The 19,453-nt window shown below is 49.3% G+C and overlaps 1 protein-coding gene across 1 annotated transcript in view; it reads right to left on the bottom strand.

Annotated features, from left to right (window-relative positions):
- The window catches only part of DOP1B (DOP1 leucine zipper like protein B), a 104,180-nt gene that overhangs the window by 60,203 nt on the left and 24,524 nt on the right, over positions 1 to 19,453 (bottom strand). Inside the window, exons 2-9 of the mRNA XM_065876261.1 lie at positions 16,193 to 16,374; positions 15,643 to 15,813; positions 9,939 to 10,128; positions 8,090 to 8,188; positions 7,620 to 7,743; positions 5,591 to 5,700; positions 4,859 to 4,973; positions 2,117 to 2,237 (exon numbers count right to left, since the gene is read on the bottom strand). Coding sequence (XP_065732333.1) covers positions 2,117 to 2,237; positions 4,859 to 4,973; positions 5,591 to 5,700; positions 7,620 to 7,743; positions 8,090 to 8,188; positions 9,939 to 10,128; positions 15,643 to 15,813; positions 16,193 to 16,374 — 1,112 coding nt within the window. The remainder of the gene's footprint in view (positions 1 to 2,116; positions 2,238 to 4,858; positions 4,974 to 5,590; positions 5,701 to 7,619; positions 7,744 to 8,089; positions 8,189 to 9,938; positions 10,129 to 15,642; positions 15,814 to 16,192; positions 16,375 to 19,453) is intronic.

Here is a 19,453-nt window from a genome sequence, read left to right as displayed (position 1 = left end):
ACAGAAATCCTTGTAGAGGTACACAAAAATGTAGGCAAAGGGGGACTTCCTTGGTGGTCCAGTGTTAAGACACTGCACTTCCAATGCAGGGGGCATGGGTTCAATCCCTGGTCGGGGAACAAAGATCCCTCATGCTGCACAGCTCGGCCAGGAAAAAAAAAAAAAAAAAGATGTAGGCATAAGGATATCATGACAATGTCATTTTGAGGCAGGAGATAGATGGGCTCCAGGCTAGGCATTTACAACTGGCCTCCTGTTTACATTTGTTGGGGCAGGAAAAAGGTGGGCTTCAGGCTGGACACTTACAACTAGCCTCCTGTTTGCATTTCCTGAGACAGGAGATAGATGGGCTCCAGGTTAGGCCTTTACATCCAGCCTCCTGTTTGCACTTCGAAAGAGAAATAACAGCAGAAACAGAGTAAACAGCCAGGCTTTGTCTCCTGAGGACACTTTACCATAACAGTCATGGCAGGAACAGAGAGGGGCTAAACCCTGTCTGAGTAAAAGATGGAGAGGTCACATATTTCCCATCCTTGGGGCAAGGGAGACATGGCGTGTGCGCAGAAAGGCTCCTTGGGGGTCAGAAAGGAGGGGCCGCCACCCCACAACAGGTGATGCCAAGGCCCCGCCATGGGCCTCTGGGCTGGAATCCGTCCTGAAAAAAAGCTGTACACACATCTCGGGGAGGGTCCTAGGGCAGGTCAGGTGTGGAAAAAGAAACTTACATAAACGGTTTCTCTGTGTGCTCTCCCACTTGTCGTGCTGTGCCTCTAATAATAAACTTTGCACCTGCTTTTACAGTTTTTGCCTCCTTGAAACAGTCTTGCTTTCAAACGGAGGCAGGAGCCAAGGAAAATTTGAGCCTAGTCTCTTGCCCTTGCTGGTCTAGCGGCTAGGATTCCTGGTTCTCACCCAGGCTGCCCAGGTCCAATTCCTGGGCAGGGAACTAATATCTTGCTTCAAGCCACCACTTACTGCTGCTGCCTCTCTGGAGATCAATTTTGAAATACTGAAAAAGTGGAAACCGCCCGAAAGTCAATCAATAAGAGATTGGTCAATCAGTCAGGATTTCTTAAATAAGTGTAACTCCTTACTGAGGACTTAAAGGCAACCACAATCCCCCACAGGAGAAGTGTGTAGAGCTATTCACAACTTGCATTAAAAAAAAACAAACAGGCAACTAAACAGGTAGTGTGTAACTCCACCTTAAAAATAAATGATAGACACCTGTGTACTTATGCACTGAAAATCTGAAAAGAAATACAAATGTTTTATGTTTTTCTCTGAAGCGCAGTGGGATTATGGATAATATCTTTTCCCTTGATGCCTTCAAATATTCGTATACTCTACCATGAAGATTATTACTTTCATATCAGGAAAACAATAAACTACTCTCATTCTGCTAGAAACAAGCAAACACTAAAGACTCTTGGTACACCTACAATTAATAAACCAGAAAAATCTTCTAATCGATTTAAATTTTTAATACACCTAATGCCGAGTCAGGGAGAAGGAAATTATATTAAGAGTAAAGTTAAAAAGGAAGAGGTTGTACTACCTTAGAAAGTACAAAGACAAAACAAAACACAGGGCTGATGGCTAACTACACACTTTAAGTTATCGCCACGTCTGCTGTCTCCCAAACCCCACTCACCCTGCCTCCAGGGCCCCAGAGCGCCTTCATGCCCCTGGGGTGCCCTCGCCTTGCTCCCTGCTACCCTCCTTCTGACTGGTCTCCTGAAGACTCACACCCACTCGCCCCACTTCCTGACCTGACCTCCCGCCAGCCCTCCCCCCCCCCCCCCCCCCCCCCGTCACTCACCACTTGTAAACCAGACCCAGTTGCCTTTGTTGAGCAACTTTTCACACCTGATCAGTAAATACGGTTTGTACTTCCCAGTGTGGAGCAGAGACAAGATCAAACTCCTTTTAATCATCGCAATACTCAATAGGGAAGAGTCGATTCGTATCGATTAAGAGCACAGGTTATTTTAAGGCGTGGCCTGACCCTCTGCATCCCCACTTTCTCGAGCACTTCACAATTTTTGGTAAACAGAGAAAAAAAATCATGGCATTAGGGAGGGAGGAAGAGTGAAGTTGGAAGCCCCACCAGTACCTTATCAGTGAATTTCCACTCTGAGCGTAGCTCAGTTTAAGATCAGAGCCGAGAGCAGCTCTGCAGTAAGAATAAAAGGCCCGGATGACTTCGAGAAACAAATTCTCAACAACTTGAGGCCCTGCAATTGAAAAGGAAACGGCCAGATAAATAAATTAATAATCAAAAATTTTTTTAAAAAATCCATTGTAAATCAGTGACAAACGTATAAAGCGTATTGAGAGTAACTATCTAACACATAGATAATTTATATAGTCTTAAATGTATGGAAACTTTAGTTGCGACAATGACACCTTTAGCTGGAGGAATAACATCTGTGAAAACTGCCAACGTTTTTGTAGCGCTTACTGTGTGCTGGCCACTGTTCTAAGCATTCTATAACTATTAACTTATTGAATCCTCACAATAGCCACAGAACCAGGTATGCAATCAGGTAGGCTGTCCTGATTACAAGGGGACAAGAGGACTGAGGCCCAGAAGCTGAATAACTTGCCCCAGGAAGATTCTCGAAGGAGGCAGGGAGTGGGCTAAATGTTTTAAGGGCACTGAAACTGCCTGGCCAGAGGCCGTCACTCCACAGAAGCACCAACAGAGTAGGGCAACTTCCTATTCTGAATTCTTTAACTGCTGAGCTAGAACGACACAAAAGAAATAACACCAACCCAGAAAAGCCTCAGATGGCACAAAAGAACTGGACCCTGCCCGATAGGCAGTTGGAAGGCGGCTGGACATTTCTGCTCCACAAACATCAACCAGCAGGCCTGAAGGGAGGGCGTGACTTCCCACTCATGTATTCAGAGGAATGAACACAGGATGATTCAGAGAAAACAAAAGCTCTGTCAAACAAGGAATCAGCAAATAATCTAAACTCTTACGCTTCCAAAGACAAAGGTCTCTTGTCCACGATAAGCCCCAGGTGTATTTTATCTATAGCATAGCACTGCCAAATGCTTTTTACTAGTGAAGGAAAGCTTGTGGTCAGGATTCCAGGGGAAGAAATGGGGACGTGGCTAAAGCCTGGTGGCCAAAGCACAGATAAGACTGACCTATGACCCTCCTATGCCTTCTAGTCTACATTATCAATCCACTCCTTTGCCCCGCAAGTGTGTCTTTCCTTGGAAAACTAAATTATCAGATAGGACGAATTTGCTGGGATGGGGCAGAAGCCTGCCATTCACACCCCCTCCAGAAAATATGACCTGGAGCCCAAGCTAGCTCAATGTTTTACTTGGCTCAATTCAAGGCCTTGACGTAAAACACCCATCTCCAAGGGTGGAGCTTGGAGGCACAAAAGCTTCTTCGTGCTTTGACTTTTGTCAAGAGCAGCCAGGGCTGCACCTGTCCTGGTACCCAAGTTCACTGGTGTTACATGAGTAACATCTCGGGATGGGCCGTCCGAGTGCCATCAAGGAAGCATCAAGAGTCCTGACAAAGAGGGCTCAGGCTCTGGAGTCAAATAGACTTCAGAGTTTGAGTCCCAGTTCCTGGGTGGCCCCTGGCAAATGACTTCGCCTTGCTCAACCTTAGTCTCTCCCTCTGTAGAATGTGTACAATAAGAAAATCTACCCTAGGGTTGTTGGAGGTACAGAAGTATGCAAGGAGATGCGTATTAACGATGCACAAAATAACTGCTCAAAAAAATGTCACCATTATATTAACAACAGTGAAAACACACCAGGACCTCAGTCTCCCTCGACCAGAAGCCCTTGTTTCCCTTTGTACACCTAGAACCTAGCACCTTCCCTGCTGCACAGATGCCCCATGCCCGTCTCTTAATGCATAAACAAAGGGTCCCCATCCTGAGGCTAGAGGGAGGAGGAACTTAACGAACACCCTCAGCTCTCGTTCTCTGCAAACGGCGACCGGACAGTGGGCACGTCCTGAGCGCTCAGATGATGCCATCAGGGATGAATCCCACGGAGAAGGGGGTTTCCTTCCCTGTTACCATGTTGAAGGGATAAGATGTTGAGATCTTACAGTGAATGGATACTGAGGCAGTTACTTTTTTTTTTTTTTTTTTTGCAGTACGCGGGCCTCTCACTGTTGCGGCCTCTCCCGTTGCGGAGCACAGGCTCCGGACGCGCAGGCTCAGCGGCCATGGCTCACGGGCCCAGCCGCTCCGCGGCATGTGGGATCCTCCCGGACTGGGGCACGAACCCGTGTCCCCTGCATCGGCAGGCGGACTCTCAACCACTGCGCCACCGGGAAAGCCCCAGTTTCTTTTTTTAAAGGAAGGAAGAGAAGGTCGCTTTCCTCAATGGGTGCCCAGAAGACCACGGTATATAAGGGGCGACCCTTTTGGAACCAGAGTCTAGTTCAAACCCCTTCATTTGACAGAGGAAAACAGTGAGGCCCAAACAGCAGAAGGGGCTTGCCCAGGGTCACAAGGCAAGAAGATGGAGGAACGTCCCCTATTTGCTTGAGAATACAATCAAGGCTCAGTTGAAGAAATGATTTGATTGAAGAAACGTTCTCACAAGGTCAGTACTGTACGTGCCCTACAGGCACGCGCGCAGACGAGCACAACAGCTCAAAGGTATTATAATTTCTTCACAAAAACGTTCAAGTAATTGTGCAAAACTTTTAAGTGGTGCCCAGATGATGAAAACTGAAACACACAGCATGACTAAACTACTCCAAGATTCTGAACTTCCAAAGATTAAACTGTATTCTAAATAACTCACTGATTGTATCTCACCAGCATTTTAATGGTGTATGATGGTAAAGCTCATCTAACGTTACCTATTTCTGGCTTGTCAAGCAGACTGGTAAGGATGCGGAAAGGCTTCAGGTACATGTGGTGGCGTTCCTCTACGTCAGCATCAGGGAACTTCTGGTGCAGTATCTCAGCCAGACCCTATTTTTTGTTTTTAAAGCCACATATTAGGGTATTATATTAAGTACAGTATGACTTTATTGGTTGTTCTAGTTGTTAAATGCCCTGGGATAGAAGTAAAAGCAGTCATGCCGCACGAGGTGACTACAGTTGGCCCTCCATATCGTGGGTTCTGCAGATTGAAAATATTCGGGAAAAAAAATTCCAGAAGGTTCCCAAAAGCAAAACTTGAATTTGTCGTGTACTGGCAACTACTTATACAGCATTTACACTGTATTCTACAACTATTTACAAAGCATTTACATCGTAAGTAATCTAGAGATGGTATCATAGGTAATCTAGAGACGGGTTAAGGTATGAGGATGAGTACAGGTTATATGCAAATACCAGGCCAAGTTATAAATATGAGGGACTTGAGCATCTGTTGATTTTGGTATCCATGGGGGTAGGGTGGGGTAGGGGGATGCAGGAATTAATCTCCTGCAGATTCCAAGGGACAACCATACACGAGACTTTCCCAACCGTGTACTAAGGAACAGCCCCCCTGTCTACTTCTGAGGTCCCACAAGGAACTCCACTGAAGAACCACGGTCAGGAATGCCCTAATTGGGATCTACTTTCCAGAAATGCTCCTTTACCTCAACAAAAAGATCCTTGGAATATTTCTCAAAAAAATACGAGGACTGGTCTTCATAAGAATTTGAGATTTCCGATTCCGGCACAATGGTATTTCCTTTAATATCTGAACCTATAAAAGAACAAGCACCATGAGCTGTAAAGAAATCTATACATTTAAAGTACACCTTATTGGGCAAAGGTCTCATGCTCTGACATTTTTGTTTGTTTGGTTTTTTTTTTTTGCGGTACGCGGGACTCTCACTGTTGTGGCCTCTCCCGCTGCGGAGCACAGGCTCCGGACGCGCGGGCTCAGCGGCCATGGCTCACGGGCCCAGCCGCTCCACGGCATGTGGGATCTTCCCGGACCAGGGCACAAGCCCGTGTCCCCCGCATTGGCAGGTGGACTCCCAACCACTGCGCCACCAGGGAAGCCCCTATTGGTTTTGTTTTGTTTGGTTTGTTGTTGTTTTTTTTTTTGCTCTGACGTTATTAAAAATAGAATTCCTCCAACAGAAAACCAAAATCAGATCCAGCAAAACCGAGACCTATTTTCTCCTGACAGTGGTGGGCCAGGGATCAGACAGGCAGAACTCCATCTCAACGGGCGTCAATTTAGTTTACCCCAAGAATTCATCCTGAGTGTCTTTGACAAGTATGGTTACAAGGATCTAATGGAATGAGTATCATTTTTAAAAACCAGTATTTATTTGTATGGCACTACGTAAAAATCAAGGTATTCTCAACTACATGCCCTCATTTTGAGCCTTGGTTAAGTCTCTAAGGTCCTCAGGGCAAGGAACAGCATCTTTCTAAGCAGAGAGTCTGGACCCCTGGGCTCGTGGCTAAGCAAGTCGGAGCCGCTCCTGTCTACATACAGCGTGCCGAGCCCCACTGGAAGGCAGCCATGCATTTAACAAAATCATCCTTTTAACAAAAATGCTCAAAGAGCCTGTGAATATCCTTCTGGAAACCCTTCATAAGCTTCTGTGCTATGACTTCTGGAAGTTTTACAACTAGGGGAAGAAAAGGTTAAGAGGACTTCCTGATATTGGTATGAGAAGATCTATGAGGGTTGGAGAAAAAAAAAAAAAGCTGAGAAGCAGAGGATTTTTAGGACAGAAAAATACTCTGTGTGACACTATAATGGTAGACGCATGTCATTATACCTTTGTCTAAACCCACAGAATGCACAGCACCAAGTGTGAACCCCTGTGTAAACAGCCGACTGTGGCTGATGATAAGGTATCAGTGTAGGTTCCTCGACTGATAAACGTGCCACTCCAGTGAGTGATGCTGGTGATAGGGTAGGCCGTGCTTGGCGGGGAGAAGGGAGGAGGTGGGAACTCTCTGGACCTTCCTCTTAGTTTTGCTGTGACCCTAAAACTGCACTAAAAACATAAAGTCTTTCTAAAAAAAAAAGCTACGGAGTTTTTTCACAATCGCTCTGTAAACCACCTTCTCTTAGGTACACGGACTTGGGAATTTTAGGCCCTGTGATCTCCTGGACTTGTCCCCCTGAAGCCTTCCATCCAACCAACAAGTCAACGGCTCTTTTCCTACAGGTCTGCAGTCTGTTCACAAGAACAAATGCTCACAGAAACATGAACCAGGGTTCTCGTGCTCTTCCAAAGTCATCCAAATATCTCCCCAAACGTGTCAATGCCACAAACGTTCCCATCCAGACAAAACTTTCTTTTACATATATTCCATGTTTCTGGGTTTTCTCACACACAGTCTTATCCCATGAAACTCCTACTTGAATAAGGCTTAGCGACCATTATTTTGTCATCTTTCAAGCTTCTTAAAATGGAATTCGGTTAACATTTTAAAAATCCCATTACCTCTGTTTTTTTATGTAACAGCTGCAAAATAACCAAAGCTGCGGGGCAGCAGAACTCAGCTGACCAGTGCCAATTCAGTCACCGCGTTATCTTTCCACACTTTGTGATTCAGAAATGGATCAACAAGATTGCGACTTTATTCCAAAAATCAGCACTCAAAGGTGTCACCTTAACTCTGACTTGTCAACTCCCACGTATTACTCAGTACCTAGTAACCACGCGTAAAGCCTTCTGTTCAGAGACATATCTCTTCTCAGGAGGGTCTGGGTGGCAGCCGAGAGGATGCGCACCATGTCAGATCTGAGCAGGGGGATGGCTCTCTCGTTGGAATCCTATGAGGAGGAAAGAGAAAACTATACTGCAAGGAGATGACATAGTAAATTGTCTTTCTGACGTGTGACCCCTCCTTACCAGTCTACAAAAGCTTTATCTTAAAGAGGCGGTTCTCAAAAGGGGTTGGTTTTTCACACGCTGCCCAGGGAAAGAGGCTATTCGATTTTCGCTATGGAAACACCATCCTCACAGAAATGACGGAGGACCCTGAATGGCTGAAAGCGAAGAGTGGTCACTGAGTGGCAGCCCTCCCCTCCAGACGAGACGGCTTGGACCTCTCCCGTCTACCCCACGGCCTCAGGAAAGGCCAGCGACTCCCCTCGAAGAACACAAACGGCTTTTTACCAGACAGGTATAAAATGGGAAGAAGAACAGGACAATCTCCAGGTTATTTCTTTGCACCAGCACGTTTGAGTCCAGCAGGGATGCACATAAGGACTTTACCTACAAAAGACAGAAACATTTCATGCCCGAGACACTGGACATCGTTTGCAGGCTACTCTTTACAGTCATAAAAATGAAAAAAAATTTTCCTGGGAATCTTGAAACCACCGTGTTATATCGTGTGGAACAGAATAATAAGATCTAAATATGGGAAACTTGGTTCTAGCTCCAGACGCTAGGGGGCGCTGTGTGACATCGGGTAGACCTTCAGCTGCAGCCCCCACTGTTCCATCTCAGAGACGGAGGGGTCTGGACCAGATCGTCAGATTCTAAGACCTCACATTCTATAATCCCAGAAACAAATACATTTAGGTTCCAACAGGAACTTTCAGCTACACTAAAACTCCAAAGACAGTCAGTCAAATGGACTCCAAACCAATTAAGCAGACATTTTGGGTGTCTTTTCTGAGCATAGATAGATGTAATACAGCTGCATAATAGATAAGAGCCATAAGACAAGTGGTAACAAAAAGCTATGAGAACCAGGAAGAAGAGAGGGAGAGATCTTTCAACTGGGGAGAACAGTGAAGCTTTGTGGGTGAGCTGAGTTTTTCGTAATACAGGCAGGAGATTCGCTGAGACAGGGGAGAGGAGGGACAGGCCGTGAGCGTAGGATGAGGGGCTGGCTGGAGCAAAGACAGCATCACAGACGTGCCAGGCCAGGCAGCCAGCTCTGGGAGTGTAATGGGCCTGAAGTGGAGAGTGAGGCATCTGGTGAGCTGGGAGCGGACTGTTAGAATACTCTTGAGGATGGATTTTATCTCCAGGAAACAGGTATTTTGCAAGCACAGTGCAGATCTGAACAAAGCTATGTTTTAGCAAAGTGAATCTCTTAGCAACCAAAAAAGGACTGGATGGGGAGAAACCGGTTAGAAAATTACGTGATGGTCCAGGAACGAGACCAAAGAAGCTGAGGCAGGGCAGTGAAAACGGAGAAAGAAACAAAGTGGTACTGACAGGGCAGGGAAGAAGGGAACGTGACTATTGAGGGTCTCCTCTGCCCTAAGCAGAGGTCCTTTTCATCACTCTTTTCCTCTGAGAGCCCCGTGAGGAAGCTCTATTATTCCCACTTTGCAAAGAGGAACGGACTCAGAGGGGTAAGTAATCGGTGCAACTTTGTTAATGACGGATTCAGTTTCTGAACATTTTAACTTCAAAGCCTTGGGTCTACCACTAGGTGGTGACAGACTGCAGGCCATTAAACAAATGCTAAGTTTGGGGAAAAGAGATAAAGATCTGGGAAGTTCCCATTCTTCAAGGTCATGAGAAGGCAGGTCGCTGCCAGGGAGAGGGGCCTGGGCACGGACAACCTAGGTGTGAAAGCAGCCAGAGGCGAGGAGGTTGGCAGGGATGACGGCAGCAGCTGGAGCGAGCCTACTGTGCGGGCAGTGGGCGGTGTGACAGGGGCAGGGGAAGAAAACGAGGCTGTGGCTCAACAGCGGACCCCAGCCAGGCTCCGCGGAGCGCTGTCGACGGCCACCCGTAACGTGGAAGCTGTGGGGTCTCCCGGAGGGCCCTCCTCGCGTGAAGACACAAATGTGACGCAGGTGTTAGAAGCCAACGCCGCCATCGCAGCTTAGGCAGGGATGCTGCCTCCTCGCCTGCCCAACCTCAGAGCGCCTCTGCTTCCCGCTGCCCCGCCCCTCCCCCTCACGCCTCCCCCTCCCCTGCCCCCCGCCCCGTGGCCCTGGTGACACCTGTGCCCGGGAGCCAGCCAGCCACGCCACGCCGCCGGGAGCACGGCACCCACCGTGAGCTGGTAGTCGGTCCCCAGCATGTACTTCTGCTCCGTGCCGGGCGAGCCCCGGCTGATGTGGCCCACCACAAAGAGCGAGGCGGGCAGGCGGATGGACGGGCTCGCCAGGACGCTCCCCCAGAGGGCGGCGTAGAAGACCTCCCTGCCCACCACCAGGGACAGCCTCAGGAGCAGCGCGTCCGTCCTGTGGGCGGGAGATCATAGAATTAGGGCGCATCCCTCGGGCTCTCATGGGCGCGGCTCTCTCTCCCTGGCCGGGAAGCACCATCTTCCTCATTTTGAGATGCTGCCATCTCTCGCCCTTCTGTGTTTGTCCACCTGCTGGCTGTCACTGAAACTGAATTTGCTAAAACAAACATGTCACCGAGGGGTGCGACTTCTTGGCCAGGAGGCGGCATCTGACCTGTTGTGTCACCCTGTGGCAGAGATCCGTCTCCGCCTCCGGCCTTGCTGCGGATGCCGTGGCGCTTACATGGCGCTTACAGGTTCCACTGCCCAAAGTGGATGAGCAGATCAGACACTCTGTATAAAAGTAGGAGGAGTCATTTAAAAAAAAACAAAGGCTGGGCTTCCCTGGTGGTGCAGTGGTTGAGAGTCCGCCTGCCGATGCAGGGGACACTGGTTCGTGCCCCGGTCCGGGAAGATCCCACATGCCGCGGAGCGGCTGGGCCCGTGAGCCATGGCCGCTGACCTTGCGCGTCCGGAGCCTGTGCTCCGCAACGGGAGAGACAACAACAGTGAGAGGCCCGCGTACCGCAAAACAACAAACAAACAAATAAAAAACAAAAAAAACCAAAGGCTAATGTGACCGATTGAAGACCTAAGTAATGATAAAGACACCCCCGACCTGAGCACAGCCAAAAATGTGCCCAGTGACACCGGATTTTAGAAACACTGGGGACATTCCCCTGGGCCTCCAGCCGCACGGCACATTCCAGAAGGTCTGGAGCCGACTTCCCATCACTGCCCACAGCACCTCCATACACCGGCTCCCACTCCAGGAAGCCCTCCTGCGGAAGACCAACATTTATTCGCCTCTTTATCTTTATCCAGGTCTCCCATGACACGACGTCAGCGATTTCACGGCCGTCCTCACAGAAGCAGCAGCGTCAGTGGGTGCGGGCTTGTTTTTCCACTGACACTGACTGAGGCCTGGTCCTCCTCCACTCGGGGTGCACCTGCAGCTGACGGGGCACCTTCCCGCCGACTGCGAACACAAAGCTTGCAGGCCGGGTGATAGCATCTATCGATACGACAGCGGAGGCAAACTCCCACAAAGGGATTTCACTTGCACAGAAGTGAAACCTCCGTGCATTTCAGCTCTCAGCTATGGTAGGGAAAAGGGATGCAAATGTTGTGAAGATACCTGAGAGTCTTCGGGCAAAAACTCAGCACAGGAGAACAGCTGACGCTGAGGCCACACAGCCACCGTCACCACTAAGTCTGCTCTGCTGGCTGACACCCCCCAATGCCCAGATGAGCGTCTGACACACACCTGAAAAAACTGTCAGATGAATGCCACTCTTTCCCTTTTACTATACGCCAAACTGTTTTCAGCTTACTTTTTAATAACCACTTCCGTGTATATTAAAACATTTCATACAAAAAATGCCTACTTCCTTTTGATATTAAAAATACATTTTGTTCCCCTTAAACCTAGTCTCCTTAAGCCTTCTTTTTGACTCATAAAATATTTGTAGCAAAAGATACAGAGAAAACAACAAAATGAAGAAGTACAAGTAACACCCAAATGTTTAGAAGGACACAGAATGATTTAGTAGCTAAAGGTACCGATGGGTCTTCTATCAAGGCTGAGCAAACAAATAGAGCTTATCGTTGCCCAGCTCTGAAAACAACCAAACAAAGGCCCTAATTTGGGGCAGAAGCGCCATTCAGCAGCTGCGGTTATAGTAAGTCGGGCAGATGGGTCACTGTGTCCTCTGGACAGACAGCATGGTCCTGAGCTAGGGAGAGATTCCCACAGCAACAGATTAATTGAGGAAGCCCCCGGAGTGCTCCTCTCTCCAGGATCCCAGAAGACCACCGCTTAGCTAAAACCCAACGCAAACACTACAATGCACGCACTACTATTACATCCCCTTTGACTAGGACAGCATATCCCCAAAGTACGTTCCGCGGAACACCGGCCACTTGGGCTGTTCCACAGTAGAGAGGTTCCACTGTCCGAGAGCCTGGGGAATGCCACTTATGCTATCCTTTCTTCAATATTTACAGAACACTGGCTAGTTTTCTTTATTAAAGAAACACAGCTTTACATATAAATATAAAGATTCCCATTTTATTCTAAAAATTAATGGATATTAAAAATTGAAATGATGCTACAGGTCCGAAAATGGCAACGATGACAGGACTTTGCTATGGAGAGCAAAGTAAAGAGCAAGATAACTGGGGTTAAAAACGAAGTAACTTTCTACTAAATAAGAATTATTCGTAGCACCTCAGTTGTGAAGTTCCAAAATAAGTGTCCAGTTTAGTGTCCAGAATGGTAATCTTTTCTATTTAAAACCAACAATCAACAAAACAAAACACACACACCAACCCCCAATTCCTACTCCTCCCGTCCTTCCTCAGCCACCCTGGCTGCTGCTTTCGTGCCCCCTGCAAACACGAGCCCATTCTAACGACACCGACACGCTCTCCTCCACTCAACTGATAGCAGGTGAGGGACACAGGCCGTGCGCCGTGAGCCCCAGGCGCTGCACGACTCTGGCCTTGCGGTCACTTGCCGAATGGACCCTCGTGGAAAGCTGAGCTGTCACAAGACCGAACAGCGCGGGGTGTGACCATCTGAACAAGCAGGGCAGTGACAGCAGCGCTCTGCGCCACCAGAGCCGGATATATGTCAAGGAAGGGGGGGAAGCTCTAGACCCAGCAGAGCTCATCACCATGGCGCCTGGACTCAGCCAAAAGAAAGGTCAATAACTATTTTCCAACTGCTATCTAAATCGGGCTTTCTCGACCTCTGCCCTGTGGCCCCCTGGGGCTGGACGCCCCTGTGCTGTGGAGGCCATCGTGTGCACTGTGGGAAGTTCAGCAGCACCCCTTGCCTCCACCCGCTAGATGCCAGCAGCACCCTCCCCGCCCCAGGTGTAACAACCAGAAGTGTCCCCAGATAGTGCCAAGTGTCCCCTGGGGGACAGAAACCACCCCGGGCTGACAGCCACTGATTTAAAGGCACATCTCTGGGGAGCCGGGTTTTGCCTGCTTTCCAACCATTGGAAACCTCCACCTCTCCTCCGTCCTCTCAGAACAGGAGTGGAGTATTCTCCCGCCCCCAATACCACTAATCCTGTTTTCTCCATACAGCAAAACACAGCAAACTGTGTGGCTGCTTCTTGGGCACTTTAAGAAAGGAATTCTGGCCAGGAGTGATCTGCAGACATCAAAGGGTTATTAGAAAGCAAGGGGGAATAACGAGTCCTAACACTGGCCAAAATTTCCATTCCCTTATGGTTCACTGACAAGAACAGACCAGGAACTGTCCCCGCCTCCACAAGACCCCTGAGTCATCCGTCCTCACCAGCCCCAAACTCACTCACTCACCCCTTAGCCTTTTCCACCGCCTTGGACATCGCGACCCCCCCCACACCCAGATCCCCCCCGCTTCCTGTCTCTGCCGAGTATTTGCGGGGGTCGAGGGTGTCTGACTCAATTCCTATGCACGTTGGGGAAGAGTCATTGCTGAACTCTCTCAAACTGACACGGATACATGCGGTCACCCGACTGCTGTGTTCTGAGACCACACAACCCCAGACCAGCCTCCACCTCGGAAGGCCAGTCACTCCTACCTCTGAGGGCTGCAGTCGCCGGGCTTGGCTTTCTGTCACACCTGCCTCTACTCAGTGGTTCACGCAGCTTCACTCAGCTCTTGGTTCAACGTCAAGAGATCACAATGTTGGGAGAAAACACCCGTGTTAAGCAACTTTAGTGACTGTTCAAATGAACATTTGTTTATCAACTAGGAGAACACATGGCAACAGCCCAACTACTGACATGCTCCCGGTGTGATTCACTCTTACAGATTAAAAAAACTGCAATACGCTTTGGGAGCTGATGTGTTCATCTTCAGATGATGGGAAAAAAGCATTTATATACACACATCTGTTAGGAAAACTTGAATGGATCAGAACTCTAGAAAGAGCCTGAGACTAAGAGTCAAGAAACAAGAGTCTGGTAAAGGTCCTCTTGTTGACCCCATATGACCCTGACTGTTCCCTTACGCACACACCTACCCAGCCCCTCAGGACATGGTGCGAGGTTTAAAACAGCAATGAGACAGACCCTGCCTCCTAGGGAAGTGGATGCTAGGGACTCAGTGCACCGCAGAGGTGGATTCCCCACTGGGAAGTGGATGGCCACCACCTGCTCTGTGTGAAAGCTCCCAACGGTCAAATGCACATCCAATCCCAGCACAGACGCTTGTGACTTTAATGCACCCTTGGTCACCAGCGACTGTCCCACAAACCATTCTGATTATTTGGATTGACAGTGAGATTCCACTCCACACCCCCTGCACCCTCCAGTCACTGCTGACACCAAATAGGCCAAGGTGGCACGGCCGGGGCCCCTGGCATGGGGAAAATTCGAGCAGTTTCTTGTGTAATCAAATGGAAACGTTTGCAAGCACACAGGTTTCTAAACCCCCCAGTCAGGCTGCACGTGGGCTCTGAAAATGGGTCCTATGAACAGAAGTTAATCACTGCAGTAATCACTCAGAATAGTTAATACGCTGGAAGTGAGTTCTCACATCATGTTCTCCAGAAAAACAAGACACTCTGTATACTCAGTCTGAACGGATACAGCCTCTCTCCTCTCTCCTGTTCCTAAGCAATGACCAAAACAAACAAACACCACTGCATGAACTTTTATGCATATGAGTCTGACAAATTTCTCCAAGGTGCTTCTGAAACTTGTCAAAAGCTATTCCGCTTAGCCTCACCCCTTTTTGACCTCATCCATCAGCGAAACGTGGCCTTGCTTTTTCATTTGGAAGCCGCCTCGTATAACAGGAGGGAGGAGGACTTCAGAATGTGACATATGGGGAGCAGAATCCCATCTCTGCTGCCCACTGACCGCGACTCCAGGAAACTTTCTTACCTTCTGACCCTCACCTGGAAGTGAGGTAATTCCCAGGCACACACGGTATTTCGTCAGGCAGACCATCACAGAAATGTAAACATCAACCCGCCCTGCTTCATGGGTCTCTGCGCTTCTGTCCCCGTTTCCTTTTTTTACATTTTTATTTATTTATTTATTTTTGGCTGCGTTGGGTCTTCGTTGCTGCGTGTAGGCTTTTCTCTAGTTGCGGCGAGCGGGGGCTACTCTTCACTGCGGTGCACGGGCTTCTCATTGCAGTGGCTTCTCTTGTTGCAGAGCACGGCTCTAGGAACACGGGCTTCAGTAGTTGTGGCACGCGGGCTCAGCAGCTGTGGCGCACGTGCTCTAGAGCGCGGGCTCAGTAGTTGTGGCGCACGGGCTTAGTTGCTCCGCGGCATGTGGGATCTTCCCAGACCAGGGTTCGAACCCGTGTCCCCTGCCTTGGCAGGCGGATTCTTAACCAGTGCACCACCAGGGAAGTCCCACTGATCCTGTTTCTTATACAGCAGTGAAATAAAATACAAACCGCATGGGCGGCCCACCTGGATGGGCACAGCCGTCAGCTCTGGGTGAGACCCACCTGTCGTAGATCTCTGAGCCCTCCTCCAGGCCGGGCAGCAGGCCGATGATGAAGGCCTGGAGACTTGGCAGGAGCAGCTTCTGCAGCGGGAGAAAGTACTTCTCGTACAGGCCAAGCAGCACGGGCCTCACCGACATCGCCGCATGTGCCAGAAGAGGGAACAACCCACAGCTTCGGGACAGAAAAAGGGAGAGGAGGGAAAATGAGACACCTGCTCAGAAGCCCCAAGCGACTGGTCAGCCCAAGGGGGTTTTCAAAAGCAGCCAGCCAGCCATCTACACTGGCGATGGAGATGCTCGCTTGTCAGGAGACGGTCACAATGAACTGTTGGCCCAGAGCAGGTGATAGGCAGTATGCACGTTACACTCCGACTTAGAGAAAAGTCGGGGAGGACATACTCCAGAAGGTGAGCCCTGGTGACCTCTGTGATGGCTTTATGGTGAACTGACAACCCCTCTGTATTTTTTTGTTTATCATTTTCCCATCTTGTGAACTGAAATATGGATTACTTGGGTAATAAAAAAGTAAAACGGTGGGGATGCTCTCGTACCTGTATAGGAACAAATCCTTGGCCAGCCATTTGGTCCCCACAATTTTAAAGATAATTTCATAGGTTTCTAGGGCTTTTAAGTGCACACCGCTGGGCAAAGCAGGATGCAGGCACTGAGCTAATCTCTTGCTGATAATGAGCCGTCTCGGCAGCAAGGAATACCTCAGGTTACTCTGGAGAGCCTGGAAAACGAGAGAAAAAGCACATAAGGAAGAAAGCAGTGACACTGACTGTGGAGAGGACATCTGCCGAGGCCAGGAAGACACCAGCAGGCCCCGGTGTGGCTGTAAGAGGTGGGACGTGACAGGACAGGAGGACAGAGGGACTGCGCGGGAGGGCTTGGGGAGGGGGGCCACGAGCCAGCATCAGGGACACGGGGCCGGGAAGCTCCCAGCAGTGAAGGGAAACGCTGCATCCCTTCAAAGGGACTCTGTCCCTGTCAGGCCAGTTTCTGATGGAGCCGTGTGCTTCTGTCTGGGGAAGCCTCTGGTCTACACATGGGACTAAGCAGAACACAGACCTCCTGCCCCCAAGAAAACCCTCGTTTGTGTGCCACGGAAGTCCTGGATTTCCCCATCGTTATCCCAGCCTGGCTGCACAGCCAGGTGGCCCTGAGTGTCTGGGACACACCTATAGGCCGTGACTCCTACGTCCTCAGCATTCAGTTCCCCAGGAGGGAGTCAGATCCCTGTTGACATGGAATGACAGTCCCCCTGAGCTGGGCCTCCTCCAGCAGGACACAGGCCTGGCCTGAGCTAAAGCATCCCTGGGCATTGGCCGCATCTGAGAAACACGGTCGGTGGATTTCTTGCTAACAGGGCACCTCCCTGTCGGGAGTAGGTCAACGCCATTCTTCATGGCATCAAGCGACCACACGCAGAGCACTGGGTGGGTCCTCACGACTCAATCTTCTACACCAAGTGTCTGTCATTACAGTGAAACAATCCATACAACTCACACAAATATTTACTGAAAGCCGACAGGGTAAAGTCCACGCTTCTCAAAAAGCTGCTCAAAGGCCTCCACGGTGCGACTCCTGCCCGATTCACCTGCTCCACGTATTAATGCTTCAGCTTCAAGCTTCCTAATAGCACAGGTCCACCTGTGGCTCCTGCCCGCCTCGTGCAGGCTCTGCCTGAACATTTTCCTCGTGGGAGACTCAGCTGTGCACCCAACTCGCAGAGGCAGAATGGTCCCCAACTCTAGGCGGGGAACACGCTTATTTGTGCTCCACCCGGTTCCAAGTGCACATGTCACCGACTCGCGTGCTGTGCTAATGACCATGAGCTTCAGGGCTGAGCTCGGTGGTGAGCTACTTGGGTCCGCACCCAAGACCTTCCTCCTCTGCTGTTCTTGGCCCTCTGCACCTGCCTCCTAAGGGCAGGCATCCCGCAAGACCGTCACAGGACGTGTGTCAGAACCGCTGCCCCCGGACCATGTGGTCTTAGGGCCATGACAGCTTTCTTCCTAGGAGCGAAGAAAACGATCCCCCTCTAAAACATACACTGCTCTCTGTAACTTCTCAGGGACCCAGGCTAGGAGGGGTTTCAGCTCATGGAGGGGTCTCCGTGATCTTAGAGGCCGGGAAAGAAAACCCACTGGGCTTTGAGTTGACTTCTAAAGCCTGTGCCAGAAGTGACACGTTATTCCATTCATCTCACTGGCCAGAGTAAGTCACGGTGCCACGCCTATGTTTAAAGGGGCAGAGAAATGGGATCCTGCGGTTATGTAGGAGATAAAAGGAAAAGAAGCAAAATAATATTTTCCATCAGAAGCATGTGGTCTAATTGAACTCTCAAATTCAATAAAACTACAACTAAAAAACCAGCTATACCTAGAGGTCGTCAAGAAATACCTTATACTATTATTTGTAAGAGTCTGATAGCTTAAAACAAAGGGCAAGCCAACAAAATAATTTTTTTAATGTGCTCGTGTCAAAAAGAAAAATTGAGGAGGTGACCTGGAAACACATGCGGGTAAGAACTGAGGTGTCGAGGAAGAGAGGAAACGACTGTGGGAAATGCACAGGAAAGAGTGTGTTTTATTATGGACATTTTCAAACATACAGAAAAGCAGGTAGAACAGCAAAGTACCCATCACCCAGTTTCAACAAGTATCAGCTGGCCAGTCCTGAAGACACAGCTTTTAGGAAACCATGCCTGTGGCTCACTGGCTTAGCGATACTGCAGCTGTGGGCTTTCTCCATGACCTCAGAGAACTAAGCTCTGTCCTCACCTGTTATGTCTGTCAGGCAGAGCTCTTGCTTTTTGTTTGTTTTTTTTTTTTGCGGTACGCGGGCCTCTCACTGTTGTGGCCTCTCCCGTTGCGGAGCACAGGCTCCGGACGCGCAGTCCCAGCGGCCATGGCTCACAGGCCCAGCCGCTCTGCAGCATGTGGGATCTTCCCGGACCGGGGCACGAACCCGTGTCCCCAGCATCGGCAGGCGGACTCTCAACCACTGTGCCACCAGGGAAGCCCCGAGCTCTTGCTTTTTAAGTCACCGTCTCACTTTTGCTCAGCATAGTCTAAGGACGTTTGCTAACTGAGGCACAAAGGACGGGCTGCAGCTCCTAAGGTGGTCATGTGGGATCCAGAAGTGTTTGGCTCACTGGGGCTCTGCAGCAGCAGGATCCCATCTCTCTGCCCTTTTGAATGTAGGCGTGGCACCATGACTTACTCTGGCCAGTGAGATGAGTGGAATGATACGTCACTTCTGGTACAGGCTTTAGAAGCCAACTCAAAGCCCAGTGGGTTTTCTTTCCTGGCCTCTAAGATCACGGAGACACAGGTTGAACTGGAGCCCCTCCCAGCGTGGGTCCCTGAGAAATTAAGAGAGCAGAAACCAGCTGCTGACCCACTGAGGCAGAACTCAACAATACTGTAAAAATCACTGAGCTTGGGGACTGTTTGTTACCATGGCATAACCTTTCCTGTTCTGATGAATACACCTCTTCCCATATAAATGGAATTACAAGGAACCACAACCATTCATTACAAATGAACAAGGCGGGTTGCTATTTCTTTCTCATTTAAATGTGTTACCCCATTTAATTGAATTAGAATAAGAAACATAACCAAAATCTGAGGCCATGACCAGGACATGTGGAATGGATTGTTCATTGTATGCTGTCCATGTTAATCCAAGCAACACAGCATATCTGAGTCCAGGAGTCAGTGCCTCTTGAGGGAAAGGTACACTGAAGATGAAGGAAGCTGTCTGACTTGAAAATGCAGAGAAGAACAAAGGATATAACCAGATAA

This window comes from Phocoena phocoena, chromosome 4, assembly GCF_963924675.1.
Source record: "Phocoena phocoena chromosome 4, mPhoPho1.1, whole genome shotgun sequence".
Classification (NCBI taxonomy): Eukaryota; Metazoa; Chordata; class Mammalia; order Artiodactyla; family Phocoenidae; genus Phocoena; species Phocoena phocoena.
The sequence above is the reverse complement of the archived record's forward strand: the minus strand, read 5'-3'. Positions and strand labels throughout refer to the sequence as shown.